This window comes from Nicotiana tabacum, chromosome 22 (assembly GCF_000715075.1).
Source record: "Nicotiana tabacum cultivar K326 chromosome 22, ASM71507v2, whole genome shotgun sequence".
Classification (NCBI taxonomy): domain Eukaryota; kingdom Viridiplantae; phylum Streptophyta; class Magnoliopsida; order Solanales; family Solanaceae; genus Nicotiana; species Nicotiana tabacum.
The window spans coordinates 67089638-67106441 of record NC_134101.1 but is presented as its reverse complement, the minus strand read 5'-3'; the positions used below and the strand labels follow the sequence as shown (position 1 = coordinate 67106441).

The 16804-nt window shown below is 37.2% G+C and overlaps 1 protein-coding gene across 1 annotated transcript; it reads right to left on the bottom strand.

Moving 5' to 3' along the window:
• Positions 1–1242: 1242 nt before the first annotated feature.
• On the bottom strand, positions 1243–3511 carry LOC107806375 (actin-like). Its single transcript, XM_016630521.2, has 5 exons — positions 3488–3511; positions 3164–3238; positions 2684–3077; positions 1984–2597; positions 1243–1634 (listed from the first exon to the last, which is right to left on the bottom strand). Exons 2-5 carry the CDS (start codon positions 3221–3223, stop codon positions 1569–1571), a joined length of 1134 nt encoding a protein of 377 aa, XP_016486007.1. The 5' UTR covers positions 3224–3238; positions 3488–3511; the 3' UTR covers positions 1243–1568.
• Between the last annotated feature and the right edge of the window lie 13293 nt (positions 3512–16804).

Sequence of the window (16804 nt, the reverse complement as noted above, 5' to 3'; positions counted from 1 at the left end):
CGGGCGTTCACTTCTCTCATAAATCGTAAGAGTTCATTCTTAAAGGGATCATTTTCGTTATTGGGTCCGGATCCGCTCCCCCCTAGCCCCATCAGAACCAACATCGACCTCGGGGTGTTGTTGTCGACCCTCTGCGTTGTTTGATTTGTGGGAGCGCCGGGAGGAACTGGACCTCGTCTATTCGCGTTATTGGAAGCCCCCGATAACGCCTGCTTCAACTTCGTCATAACCTTATCCTGCCGTGTGATACCGCATCAACAACTTGCTCCTCTTCAGCATCATCGGGAGTTGCCTCCCGAACATGTCGCGCGTACTGCCTGTCGCGGACCGGCATGGCATCATTCTCCTCATTGTGGGTATCACTGATCGAAACCTCGAGATGAGGCTGGTCTCCTTGAACATCAGGATTGTGTGTGTTGTTAACACCATTATCTGCCATTTTTTATGTTTTTTTTTACTAAGACAAATAATCAAAACACGTTAGTAAAAGAGGCAAGGATTAACTTAATTACACGGCTGTCTAGGCTCCACAGTGGGCACCAAACTGTTTACCCGTAAAACAAAAATATTAAATTTATATGTGGTTTCTAGACAAGTGAATTAATTTGATCCTGAAATAATAAAATAATTAAAGAAATGCACAATACTTAGCCTTGAAATGAAGATGAAATCACGAAAAACAGTAATTCCGGGGGCAGAACTTCGTGACATAACAGTGATGAAACCAAGGAACAAGAAAGTGAAATTGTATAAAGCTTTTAATCGATTATAGCGTAAATTTTCCATAAAAGTCGTCCCCTTTACAATGATAACATAGCTCAGTATTTATAGCTACGTCTAGGGAATAAAGTCCTAGGATCGTGCCCTTCTCTAATGTCAATTATGAGGGTTAATGATGAAGGTGTAACGGTGAGCATGAATGACAAATTGTCTGTAACGGGCAGTGCACTAAATGCTGTGGAATATTCTTCATTAAATACTACCGATCGGAGGGTATTTGTTGCGTCTTTACGAGTGTCATTCTTTCCGGTGACAAACAGGATAATTTTCTTCGGTTCTAACTATCCTCCGCCTTAAGTTCCACGTGTCACTCTCTTAAGCGGCCACTTAACATAGTGTATTTTACCCCATACAACTGCACTTCGACAGCATTCAATAAAATAATGAGTAAGAATCAGTAATGTTTTTTATATAGTTCAGAGGGATTTTTTTTCCAACCAAGGCAGAGTGAAAAAGCTGCAATTTCGTCCTTGAACATTGTAAGATATAGAGAAGAAATATTAATTACAATACCTTACAAATTTTATCTTCTTATGTAGTCGTCTTTGACACAATATTTCACAGACTAGCCCCAAAAATCACGCTAACATATTAGCACAAGTGTGAAACTATAATGGCACTATCATTCTCAGACTAATTGGACGTTTATATTTCTGCATGTAATATACAGATACTTGGAAACAATTCGTGTTACAATTAAAGGCCAAAGGTTCATAACAAGAATGTCACTAAAAGATCTGGATTTTCTGCCAATTCTGGAAAATTCCTTTACCCGCGGTTATAAAGAATTAGAAGCATTTTCTATGGACGATGGAGGGACCAGACTCATCGTACTCAGCCTTTGCAATCCACATCTGCATTTCAAAGTATAACGCATAATTAGTCTTTCCCACCTTTTTATAGTAGCATATATTTATAATCATAATCAAAAATAGTACAGTAAAATAAACATAAACAAAGAGACAGAGAGTAATAGAAGGAAACAGAAACATATACGCATATGAAACTTGCAAACTAAGACCATAAGTGCTAATATGACAATAAACATAAGTGCTTTAAGTCGAGTTTCTGAACTTTGCACATGTAACAGTGCCTACAAGTGCTATGATATGGCAAAAGACCATAAACTCAAGCAAAATTTTATGTAGTAATTACAACAAACATAAGTGCTTTAATTAAGTTGAGTTTGAAGATTTTACTAACCTGTTGGAAGGTACTTAGAGAAGCCAAAATAGAGCCTCCAATCCAAACACTATATTTCCTTTCTGGTGGAGCTACAACCTTAATTTTCATGCTGCTTGGAGCCAATGCAGTTATTTCCTTACTCATTCTATCAGCAATTCCATTAAACATAGTCGAACCACCACTAAGTACAATGTTTCCATAAAGATCCTTCCTGATATCCACATCACACTTCATGATCGAATTGTATGTCGTTTCATGAATACCAGCAGCTTCCATTCCAATCATTGAAGGCTGGAAAAGAACTTCTGGGCATCGGAAACGCTCAGAACCAATTGTAATAACTTGTCCATCAGGCAACTCATAGCTCTTCTCAACAGAAGAACTAGTCTTTGATGTCTCTAGTTCTTGCTCGAAATCAAGAGCAATGTATGAGAGTTTTTCCTTCACGTCCCTCACAATTTCCCTTTCAGCTGTGGTGGTGAATGAGTAACCCCGCTCGGTCAAGATTTTCATTAGGTGATCAGTAAGGTCACGACCCGCCAAATCAAGACGTAAAATAGCATGTGGTAGAGCGTATCCCTCGTAGATTGGGACAGTGTGACTCACACCATCACCAGAGTCCAGGACAATACCTACATTAGAAATTTCCTAAATGATCAGCAAACGTTTAGTTTATTACAGTAAAGTCACAAAACTAATTTCTGTCGAAACAACTTACCTGTTGTACGACCACTGGCGTATAAGGACAGAACGGCTTGAATGGCAACATACATAGCAGGAGTATTAAATGTCTCAAACATGATTTGTGTCATCTTTTCACGATTAGCCTTTGGGTTAAGAGGTGCTTCAGTGAGTAGAACAGGGTGCTCCTCTGGAGCAACACGAAGTTCGTTGTAAAAAGTATGATGCCAAATCTTTTCCATGTCATCCCAATTGCTAACAATACCGTGCTCAATTGGGTATTTTAATGTGAGAATACCACGTTTGGATTGAGCTTCATCTCCTACATATGCATCTTTCTGTCCCATTCCTACCATTACTCCTGTGTGACGAGGGCGACCGACAATGCTAGGGAATACTGCTCTTGGAGCATCATCTCCAGCAAATCCAGCCTATTAAATGACATTAAAACAAATCAAAAGAGGAATTTTATGACTTGGGATAGAGTTGAATTTTAATGAATGTTATTTGGTGGTACCTTAACCATTCCAGTCCCATTATCACAGACAAGTGGCTGGATATCTTCACCATCTGCCATTTTTTCCTAAAACAGCTATGAACAAAAATGAAAGCCTCAAATTAGAAAGATGCAAGTAACAAATAATGAACTGAGGAAAAAGAAAATCACAACATATTAGCCTAGATAAGACTGTCAAAATCTTATAATGGGTAAGGGTGAGGTAGACATTAGACTTTTCATGATTAGTTAGACCTCTATATTTCAAATCCAATAACAAAAAGACTAGATAATATATTTCCAAACTTATGGCATAATGTTATTGGCACTCGAATCATAACTGACCAAATTAAAACGTAGAAAACATAGCACCTCGCAAAAACTACTATGCAAAGAGAAATATTACTTTTTTGGGGTGGTTATAGGTGGAGGTCCTGGGACAGTAGAGGCTGGAATTAGTTCCAATATTATAGAACAAGAAAAGGAAAAACTGAGGGAAAATGAGGAGCCAAAGCTGAAACTTTTAAAGCTGAAATTGGTTATAAGTGCAAAGTTTTGGTGGAAACCGCATTTCTTGCTTTCGAAAATCTTGCATATCCTCTCAATTTTTCTCTCATTTGTTCCTTACCTTTGCAAGTCTCCACTAATTAGGCCTCATACACTCATTACCGCTAACTTCTAATAACTGCTTTTGTTGAGGTCCACTTGGGTTATGCTGACTAAAAATTCACTGAGATTTGAGCTAGTGACACTAGAATTAACTTGTCATTATTAGTGCTTATTTTAATTGTTCATTATGGATTGTGGCACTACCTTGCAATAATTTGTTAATAACGATATATTTATGGTAAATTTAATTTCTGTAGACTAAATAAATGTGTAAATGAATTTTTATATCAGATACCTATAAAGTAACCAGAGGTAATTTTCTATTATAAGTGGAATCGGTAATAAGAAAAAGAGAAGGCATGTTAACATGTTAATTAAATTACAATGTTAATGTAAAACTCTGTTACAAAGTCCATTGGTTCCGCGTATGCCCATTAGCAGAATTTATTTGACCTATTCCTAATTAAAAAATCACATCGAACCAACCACCGAGTACTATTTGACCTACATACTTTCAATGTGGGAAAAGGAAATATTACATCAGATGTAAACTTGAACAAAAAAAATCATCAGAAGTAAATAGCACACTCTGATCCATTAATTGAGGGGCATGAAAAATTAGACAAAGATTACGTACTAAGCCAGGAATCACAAAGTCAATTATATATAAACATTACTCCTACATCATAGCATGCACTTAAGTTTCATAATTCGTTGGTTCTTGTTCCATTAAGATAAGATAGCGGCTGGAAGATGATTTTGGAATCCCATTATAAAATATTTGTATCGCGATATGTAGAATAGAATAAAAAAGAATCAACTTCACGTGCATTGATTAATTTCTATATTATATTTTCGTTTGGCATTTTAATTTATTCATCTTTTCATTTCATGCATGTGATCTCGACAGCTTTTCCTTTTTAAATTTTTAGGAAATTAATCATTTGTCCACATGCATGAATGATTTCAACGTCTTAACTCAATAAATACATGAGGAATTGCTATTGTCTCTGAAAATTTTGCAGAGCCTTCGTCCTTCCAGCAATTCAAAGTCGTGTGTAATTAATTTCAGTTGGAGATCTCAGAAGCTAAGTTCATTAAGTGTAAATTTCTTCCAATCTGGATGTTTATGTCATTTAATTTTGTTTTAGTTTTCTGGATCGGATAATTTGATGAATGATCATTAAAACTTTCACTTTATTTTATCAAAGTCACTAAACCTTTTGTAGTAACGAAACAGTCATTTAATTAACTTTACTTATGTGCCTTGAATATCTCTAAACTATTTTTATAAAAAATATTATTCAACATTGTCTTAGTACATAAAAAGTCGCTAGAAGAAAACAGATGGGATAGTTTCTTTGATAAGTTAATTAAGTGACTTTTTGGTTAAACAAAAAATTATTTAGTAACTTTTTATAATACTTAGATAATTGGGTGATTTTTCGTCGCAAAAAATAATTTAGTAATTTTGGTGCAATAAAGTAAAAATGGAATGATCATCCCTGAAATTACTTCTGTTGAAAACATAAATAAGTAGACAAAAAAATGATATTTCTAATAAGTTAAACATTTGGATTATACAATTGCATAGTTCAATATGGTAGTAAAAAAGACGTGTGAGTCTCAATTTCACCGCCATTATTCATTATCAAAATATTTTTTATATGATTTATTCATGAGAAAAAAAATCAGACTCGCACGTAAAAGAATGCGATAGATAAAATTGTGAGTCCGGAACAAAAAAAAAATAATTTTTTGAACTCAAGCGAGCAAAATAGGTGCTAAAAAAGGCTGAATCCCGTTAACGTATTGTCACGACCCCAATTTCACTCCTTAGGATGTCGTGATGACACTTAGTTTCTAAGACTAGGTAAGCCTAACATTTAATAATAATAACTTGACAGAAATAATTAACAGAAATACCAAAACAAGATTGATACCCGTTCTTCACTATAACCTTGTAAACTGCCGATAATCAATACACATGCGCATAGAACCATCCTTCTTCTTCACAAACAAGACCGGAGCACCCCAAGGTGACACACTAGGCCAAAAGCAACTCTTGTAACTGCTCCTTTAACTCCTTTAGCTCCGCTGGGGCTATACGTTATGGGAAACAGAAATGGGTTGAGTGCCCAACAACAAGTCATATAAAAATCGATATCCCTATCAGGCGGCATGCCTAGAAGATCTGCTGGAAATACATCTGGGAAGTCTCGCACTACCGGAACTGACTCAACATGGACCCGTTACTATGGAGTACAGGCTGCGGGAGTCTAAGCTTCTCCCCCAGCCTGAGATGTGGCTGGTGCAAGTGGAATCAACCTCGCCTGAACTAGAGTACCAAACATACTCAAGAACTGTGCGAGGGTCTCCTGAAGCGGAGGGGTGGCAACAGGTGCCTCGGGTACCTATCCCCCAACTGTATCTACTAGTGGCTCATCTGTCCCAGTTGGGCGGGTGCTCTAGCTGCACCACGTGCCCCACCTCGGCCTCTGCCCCGGCCCCGGCCTCTCGCGGCTCTAGTAAGGGGCACGGGTGTCTGATCGCCGAATCCAACAGTGCGTGTCCTTACCATCTGTGAGAGAATAGAAAGTCCAAGATTTAATTTTTGAAGTCAACCAATTCGCACGATAAGGAATCAAAGAAGTGAAGTTTCCTAACAGTTCTGTAGCCTCTCGAAGATAAGTACAAACGTCTCCGTACTGATTCACAAGACTCTACTAAACTTACTTATGACTCGTAGCACCTATGAACCTAGAGCTCTGATACCAACTTGTCACGACCCCAATTTTCCTCCTTAGGATGTCGTGATGGCACCTAGTTGACAGAAATAATTAACAGAAATACTAAAGAAAGACTGATAAACTCATATAATCTTCCGAAATAGAATCTCAACAACACACTTCCTAAAACCGGTAGAACTGAGTCATAAGCTCTACAGAGTAAACTAGAATATCTACTACATCACTGTCTAAACAAAAATACAATAGGAAGTAAGGATAAAGGAAGGTCACTGCGAGGACTGCGGATGCCGAGCAGGTATACCTTAAAGTCTTCGAAAAACAGCTGACAGTCGATCATTAGCATCCGACACGAGTAGACGTACCTGGATTTGCACAGAAAGATGTGCAGAAGCGTAGTATGAGAACGCCATTACAGTACCCCAGTAAGTATCAAGTCTAACCTCGGTAGAGTAGTGATGAGGCGAGGTAGAGATACCTAGTACGATATAAATAAACCATATGTAAATATAATAACGATAAATAATAGAAGGCGTAGAAATAACTGATACAAAATAAGTTAATAACATGAACTAATATCGGAATTTGTAAGCATGGAGATAATGTAAAGGAATCAATTAAAGAGAACCACATTGATCATATACGGACAATAACTGATAGAACAAGGAGGAACAAAATAACAAGAAGTGTTCCCACCAAAAACTCTTTGCAACATGAGATAAACAACAAGAATCATAACAAGGTACCACCTCGTGCACAATAAGAATCAAAACCAAGGTACCGCCTCGTATATATCAAGAATCACAACCAAGATATCGCCTCGTATTCACATTTCTCAATTTCAATCACAATATTTCTTATATCTCCACGTGAGCCTTACATTTAAATAATTTTGAAAACATTTTTTTTCCAAAATAGCTACACGCACTTTAGCCCACCTTATGACACTGCGTGGCTTCACGTAATTCCCTTACAAGCAAACACGCACATAAGTCCTACCTTAAACTGCCGCATGCACATTAACCCCTATCCTTATACAGCCGCGTGCGCATCAATATCACATCACAATAATAACTCGCACCACAAGTGGCCATATGTCACATCTTGCCAATAATCAATATCAATGTTTCCACAACAATAGCCCATGGCTCAATCACAATGTGTACAAAAATATCAACAATAACAATGAATGTAAATTTTTCAACAAGAAATATATCTCAACAATTAACAATTTTGCCTCAATGTGATAACGACTTTCACAACTTCAACACCAATAACTCAACAATGAGAAAGATAATGTGTAACCACGATACTAAATAAGAATAACTCACAATGGAAGATATAGCATATACCGATAACTTCAAATACGAATAATAGCAATGAAAGAGATAACATGTAATAATGACTTCAAATAATGATAATCAACAATGAAGGAGATAACAGGTACAATGACTTCAAATAATGATGATCAACAATTAAAGAGACAACATGTAACAATAAAAGAGGCAACAAGTTCAACTAAAGCATAAGGGAAAATTATCAAGTAGGATGTAGAACAATTGTTAACAAAGTCATTTAAAACATGTATGGATAGACTAACACAAGTAAGAATAGACTGCATCATGTGCGATCTACAATTATGAATGGTAGGTTTAAGCTTTAAAGTTAATGAATTGTGTTGAAATGTATAAGATATTGATTATTTGATTTGTTGTGCATGTATAATGAGTAACATGACTGTGTTGTCCTAACTAAGTTAGGCGATAATGATATTCTGAATCAGAATATGGCAAATACACAGAGTGAGGAAGATGACAGTGACTATGAAAACAACGCTGATGAGCCAGGCAATGAAGCACCCTTCACAGTTGAGAATGACAATGAGGAACTAACATTCACAGATGAGAATAACAATGGGGAACCAGATTTGACAATGGAGCATGATGCCAACACTGAAAATGGAGCATGATGTCGACATATGAGAGTGTCTTTGGCCTCCAGCGTTCGATCAAAGCCGTGATCAATGGCCAGTCAAACTATAATCAACCAATCTCTATGACTCGATAAAAACCAGTCCAAGTCAGGCACTCGATAGTGCAGTGATGTAGTGTGTGCTCCTTGATAAGCTCCCAAAAATTATTAATGCGTCGTGAAGGGAAGTTCTAACTAAGTAAATCTCCATCCCATACATGGGAAGATTTATGGCCCGTATGTAGCATACATAGCTCACATGAAACGGGTCCGGGATGAACAATCGGACTATCCATGATAATGTATGTATATTGAATAATGTTAATTAAACGTATAACATAATCTTTTTTTTTTATAACGAAGGATCTATTTATTACTGTCACTACCCAAAATCTCACCACAGGCATCGTGATGACACTTAGTCTCTAAGACTAGGTAAGCCAATTACAATTATATTTCAATCCATTTTTTTCTAATTCAATATAGGTGCCAAAAACCAACAGCGGAAACAATTATGGAAACCTCCCAAGACTGGTAATACTGAGTCACGAACTCTAACTGAATACATGCAATAATTTCAAGGATCGAATATACAATACTGTTCAAAATAGAGTTGACAGTACAATAAAATGGAAAGACTCCAAGTGACTGCGACGACCAAGCAGATCTACCTTAAGTCCTTGCGATCACACTCTAACTCTGTCCAAGTCTAATATCTCCAATACCTGGCTCTGCACAAAAATGTGCAAAAGTATAGTATGAGTACACCACAGTTGGTACCCAGTAAGTATCAAGACTAACCTCGGTGGAGTAGTGACGAGGTACAGTCAAGACACTCACTAGTCTAATAACTTGTGCAATATAGCATACAAAAATAATAGGAAACAAATAGCAATGAAAGCAACAATAATCAACCAGTGATATAAACAACAGGACAACAAGAACACCATAAATATTGCTCAACAAATAATGAATACAAGTACAACCATTTAATCTAGTCCTTCAATTATAAATCTCTTACCTAAAAGTTTTTCAAATAATAATCTTTAGAATATAATCCTTACCAATAAATATATTTCGAATATACTTCCTTCAAATAAATATCTTTCAAATATATTCTTTCAAATAAATATCTTTCGAATATAATTCTTTGAAATAATATTTTGAATATAATTATTTCAAATAAAAGTCACCTTGTGACACCTCATTTCAAAATCATAAACATACGGGTCTCAGCCCACTTCCATATTTTCACGGCACCTCGTGCCCATATTTCTATCACAATTGCACGGACAACTCACGTGCCAATAATATCAATATATATAAGATCCACATGATCAATTTATTTCCACTAAAGTGAGTTTATAATTTTTAAATCAAGTAAGAAATCAACAAAAAATGAATTTATTTTATAAATTATTATGGTGAAGAAAATAACATTGCACTTAAATTAAAGCATCAGATAAACTACTGATTTGGATGTAAAACTATTTAATTTAAAATATAATAATAATTTCTTTTATTTAAATTAACTCAATCATCTAAAATCAGTAAGAAAAACCAGAAATATACTTCTTCAGAGTCTCGTACTAAAAAGCCAAAGCCAATACAATACAACTAGGAGCACAAAATACATTATAATAAAATCAACTAGTACATCACGGAAGAAGACAAGACTTTACATATTAATTGAAACAAAATCACCCAAGACAAGAACATAAATAAAAAAATATCAACAGGGCACTCCCGAGGTACCGCCTCGTAGTCCCAAATCATAAATAAATTCACAATATCTCATTTTCTTATATCACCGCGGGAGCCTTCACATTTAAGTTTCTTAAGAAATTATTTTTTTCGAAATAGCATCCCGCGTTTTAGCCACCCATATCACACCGCATGACTTCTAGTAGTTCCCCTACTAGCCACGCATTTCAAGCCACCCTTATCTCACCGCATGCGTTTCAACACCCTGACCTTATATCACCGCATGCGTATCAATATCACAATATTTCACAAAACGCACCACAAGTGGCCAAATATCACAGCATAATACAACTTGCACCTCAAGTGCTCATATATCACAACATATCATAAATTGCACATCAAGTGCTCAAATATTACAACATATCACAAATTGCACATCAAGTGCTCAAATATTACAACTTTCTACAGAAATCAACAATACATTATTTTTTCACAATAAGGAGCCCACAACTCGATCATAATGTGTACAACATCTTAACAAAATATTCGGGAGTGAACAACTCAACCGAATAATATTTCATAATTTGGCACTTTGCCTCAATATGATTCACGACCTTTATAATTCAATACCAAATTTTCAACAACGTGTTTTCCATTTAAATTATCTGAGGTAAAATCAATAATGAAAGTGTTTTCCATAAAAATGACAACTCAAACAAACACATAGTTCACATAAAAGTCAAGTGGCAATCATACCACATTATCATATAAAAACAACCTCGGCAAACAAGGAATGAGGCATGACAATTAAGGGATTTAATAAGTTACAACAATTTTTCAATTTAATACTTAAGGGCATCCACGAATTTTAACCGATATAATATGCACATATAAACCGAGTACGTACTCGTCACCTCGCGTACATGGTTTTCAATTACACAATTTCCACATAAGACTCAATGCCTAAGGGGTAATTCTCCCACTAAAGGTTAGGCAAGATACTTACCTTTTTGAATTTATGCCGATATTCTAAAATCGCCTTCTTGCTTGAATTGATCTCCGTACATCTCAAATCTATCCAAATTAATTGTATAACTTCATTAAAATTCATCGAAAATAATTCCGGATAATAAAACGTCAACTTAAAATTTTATTCTAAATAGTCAACCAAAATCAACGCGGGGCTCGCCTCTCAGAACCCGGAAGAATTTTTACGAAATTCGAACACTCATTCCGATACGAGTTCAACCATGCCAATTTTACCAAATTCTGATAATAACTCGACCTCCAAATCTTAAATTTTCGTCCTGGAAAAGTTTTACAAAAATCTTGATTTTTTCCATTTAAATCCAAAATAAATGATGAATATAACCATAGAATCATGAAATATAATCACTTTCGGATATAGAACACTTACCCCAATCCATATGATGAAAATCGCCTCAAATATCACTTCAATCCTAGCTCCATAGCTCCAAATATATTAAAAAGGGTTGAAACCTTGAAATATAGCTACTGCCCAGGTATTTACTCTTCGCGATCACGAAAAATGTTTTGCGATCGCGAAGCACAATTTTTCTCAACCCAAAAATTGCCTTTCGTGATCGCGGAAAATGCTTCACGATCGCGAATAACAAGTGCACAGCTCTTCCAGACAGCCTCTAGTGTAATGGTCATAACATTTTATACAAAACTCCAAATGATAAATGGTTTGACTTTCAGAAAACTAGACTCCAAGGGATATAACTTTCATATGTTGTTCATCTCATAATTCCTTATAGATTGTCATATATAAGGTTCCAAAGTTAGCCCTATGCAATAGAGATTTCCAAACTCTTCCCAAATAACATGTAGTGTATCCACCATAACATTTTGTACACAACTCCAAATTACAAATGTTTACCGATTCTGAATATTAGACACAAAGGGCTACAACTTTCATTTTTGGATCATCTCCAAATTCCTTATAGATTGCGTGATATAAGCTTTCAAAGTCGGTCAGTGCAGCAAAGGTTTGTTCTACGCAATCGCGAAATAGCTTCCGCGATCGCGATTCACAAGGCCCCAAACTGCTGTTTCCTCTTCATGAACCTAATGTTCGTGATCGCGATGCACACCTCTGTGGACAAAAATCAGCAATTTAAAATGGCTTAGAAATGGTCTGAAACCACTCCGAAACTCACCCGAGCCCCTCGGGACCTTAACCAAATATATCAACAAGTACTAGAACATCATACGAACTTAGTCGAAGCCTCAAATCACATCAAACAACGCTAAAACCACGAATCATGTCCCAATTTAAGCTTAATGAAACTAAGAAATTCCAACTTCTACATTCGACACCGAAACCTATCAAATCAAGTCCGAATGACCTCAAATTTTGCACATAAGTCATAAATGACATAACACACCTATGAAAATTTTCAGAACTAGATTCCGACCCCGATATCAAAAAGTTAACTCCCCGGTCAAACGTCCAACTTAAACTTCATATTTTCGCTATTTCAAGCCTAATTTAACTACGGGCTTCCAAATAATTTTCTAGACACACTCCTAAGTCCAAAATTACCATACGAAGCTATTGTAATCATCGAAATTCCATTCCGGAGTCGTTTTCTCAAAAGTCAAACTCCGGTCAACTCTTTTCATTTAAGCTTCAAAAATGAGAATTGTTCTCTCAGTTTAATTCTGAATCTTTCGAAAATCAAACTCGACCACACACGCGGGTCATAATACATATTACGAAGCTTCTCGGGACCTTAAGTCACTGAACGAGGCGTTAATTCTTAAAATGACAAGTCGGGTCGTTACATTCTCCCCCTCTTAAACATACATTCGTCCTCGAACGTGCCAAGAATCTTTCTGAGGACTTAATTTATTGAATGTATTTACTGCACACATACTCAAAGGTGATTCTACGTCACCATAAATTTAATAGGGGTCCGACAATACCATCTCAGTTGTGTCACGACCAAAATCCGTTAAAGGCCGTGATGGCGTCGGACACCACTGTCAGGTAATCCAACAATAAATACTAAATTTGGTCCTCATCTTTAATATTTTTGAAATCATAAATTTCCTTCAATTAAATAATAAATGATGAACTTCACAGAGTAAATAATAATGTTTTTCGCAAATTTCGATACTGAATAATCCCATAATCATCCCAAAACCCGGTGTCACAAGTGCATGAGCATTTACTAGGGAATGAAATAAAATACAATAACTGTCCGAAATATAAATTTGGACAGAAAAGAAAATACAAATACTCTAAAGGAGACTTTGTTGGCTGCGGAGCGTCATATAGAATGCAGCTGACCTAAGTTCCCGCCATAATTGCGCCTCTGCGCCCACAAGGCCGCTAAACATATGTTTACCTGCACAAAAATGTGCAGCAAGTGTAGCATGAGTACGTAAATCAACGCGTACCCAGTAAGTATCCCGCCTAACCTCGAATAAGTAGTGACGAGGGGTCGACTCGGACACTTACTATGGGCTATAATTAATATACCAATGATATGATGAATTATGGATTTTATGTGGCAATGGTAAACACAATAACATGAGGCAGATAAGTAATTCTCTTGTTAGTAGGGGATTTCCAAATTTATTTTCATATTTTAACAATTTAAATCCCCGGCCAATGAGGCCATATCAATTATCAATAAATTCCAAAACAATCAATTAAGTCATGCGCAAATCATGCCGAGGTCGTACGGCCCGATCCAATAAATATTTAAATTGTGCACTGCCAGAGGGTCGAATGACGCGAACCATAGATGCATCTATTTACTACCGAGGCGCTCGGCACGATCCACAAATAACAATTATTTTCAAGAAAACACAAGTTTCTCATTTACAGTCAAGTATCTCATACAAACTTTCAAGTAAGTTAATTTAACCTTATACAATTCATTTATCAATTTCTATCATGCCTAAGTGATTATATTAGCAAGTAAGGGCACTAACATTCCAAGTATAGCATGATACGGGTCCTAAACTACCCGGACAATAGCATAATAGTAGTTACGTACGGACTCTCGTCACTTCGCACGTACGTAGCCCCCATAATTAGGAACAAACGTTTATTTAATTCACCTATGGGGTTAATTCCCTCTTACAAGATTAGAAAGGAGACTTACCTCACTCCGAAGTTCCATAACTGGCTCCCAAGCCATTCAATCAAATCAAATCGATGCCCAACGCTCCACAACTAGTCAAATAAGATGCAACCCAATCAAAATATACTCTAATACTCAAAAGTAAACAATTTACAACAATTTCAAACTCCGCTCGAAAAGTCGATTAAACCCCCCATCGGGCCCACGTGCCCGGATTTCGAATATTTTTGAAGATAATCATTACCCATAGCCTTATGAACTCAAATATATGATTTATTTCCAATTCCATGCCCAAATTCGTGGTCAACATCCAAAATACCAAATTCTAGGTTTTCTACCAAAAAAACCCATAATTTATATTAATTTCCATGTTCAAATCCATATAAACTCATGTATTTAACTCAAAATTGTAAAGAAAGCACTTACCGCATTATGATTGATCAAGATGGCACTCCAATGTGATCCAAAATCGGCTTCCATGGGCGAAAATGAAATGAGATAGAGCCAAACCTTTGCTTTAAAGGAGACACTACCCAGCCCCGACTTCCGCACCTGCAGCCTCTTCGTCGCATCTGCGGTCTCGCAGGTGCGGCCATAACCTCGCACCTGCGTATTCCCTCTGCCTAGCTCGACTCCGTACCTGCGCCTTTCCTTCCGCATCTGTGCCTTCGCGGGTGCGGACAACCCTTCGCACCTGCGATCACTGCCCAGCTTCGCCCAAACCTTACCTACGACCATTTGCTCGCACCTGCGGCCCTTTTTGCGCAGGTGCGATCACACCAGATATCAGCTGCCTCATCTTTTCTTCCAAGTCCAAACTCGATCCGTTGACCATTTGGAATCCACCCGAGGCCCTCGGGACCTTAATCAATTATACCAACACGTCCCAAAATACATTATGAACTTAGTCGAGCCTTCAAATCATATCAAACAACGTCTTATTCATGAATCGCACCCCATTCCAAACTTAATGAACTTTAGAATCTCAAACTTCTATATTAGATGCCGAAACCTATCAAATCACATCTGATTGACCTCAAATTTTGCACACAAGTCAAATTTGACATTACTAACCTACTCCAACTTCCGGAATGAGAATCAGACCCCAATATCAAAAAGTCCACTTCCGGTCAAACTTCTCAAAACCTTCAAATTCCTAACTTTCGCCAAATGACTCCAAATTGACCTACAGACCTCCAAATCCACTTTCAGATGCGCTCCCAATACCGGAATCACCATGCAGAGCTATTCTCAGACTTAGAATTCCAAACGGTCATCGATAACATTGAAATACACCTCAACCCAAATTTATGAAATTCTTTTAAAATGCTGACTTCAACAATAGGTGCCGAAAAGCTCCCGGGGCATCCAAAACCCTTTCCAAACATACGCCCAAGTTTGAAATCATCATACGAACCTGCTGGAACCCTCAAATCCCATTTCTGAGGACGTTTACTCTAAAATCCCTTAGTCAATTCTTCCAACTTAAAGCTTTCGAAATGAGAATTTTCTTTCCAAATCGACTCTGAATTTCCCAAAATTTAATTCCGACCACACGTACAAGTCATAACACCTGAAGCGAAGCCACTTAAGGCCTTGAACCGCCGAATGACGTGCTGGAGCTGAAAACGACCGGTCGAGTCGTTACATTCTCTCCCACTTAAACATATGTTCGTCCTCGAACGTGCTAAGAACTGCACTGGAGTTGTCCGAAATCACTATTTAGCACCTCGTGCACCTACCCGTGCTACCACAACTCAGTTGAGCACACTGGCTCGAGTAAATCTGAAGATACTCCTTTTATTTAGTCAAATTAGCCTTAGAGCCAAATTCCAACAATCGGAATCTTCTACCAGGCCTGTTTCCAACATATGAACCGTCTCAATCACCATATGATGTACCAAAATGTGACTGTATACCTTTGCTGAATTCACACCATGCACCGCATAATTCACATAACCATAATAACATCCTCTGGTAACAATAGCCAAAATTCCACGAACCTGATGTTCACAACACACCTCATGTCACACACATGTCCTGCTCTAACTCTTGTAATGCTGCCACAGCGGAAAAGATGCGTAGAAATTTACAACCAACTGCCGAGTCAACCATTCATTAAGTTTCTCCCCTTGACAGAACCATTACCTCATTCTGGATTGAATACCGATATTTACTCTTTAACTGTGCCTCATACCTATCTAATCACACTGACCCCAGGTCCAATAATCCCGTCTCTCCTAGTATAAGCTGCCCAGGAAATAAGCCACCTCAGAATCTGCCAAAAATCTCATGTGGTGCCACAATGTGCCAATAAGATACAAACTTGAATGATACATAAGGAAATTGAACTCTGGAAGGGACTACTCAACGCACGTAACTAATTAGACAACCCAAAAGGTGTCATGAACCTTCCTCAGAAAATGAAACACAAAACACACAAAATAGAATATAGGGGACTGTACTCAACATCACACTGTTGCGGTGTGCAACCCGATCCAAACAACATA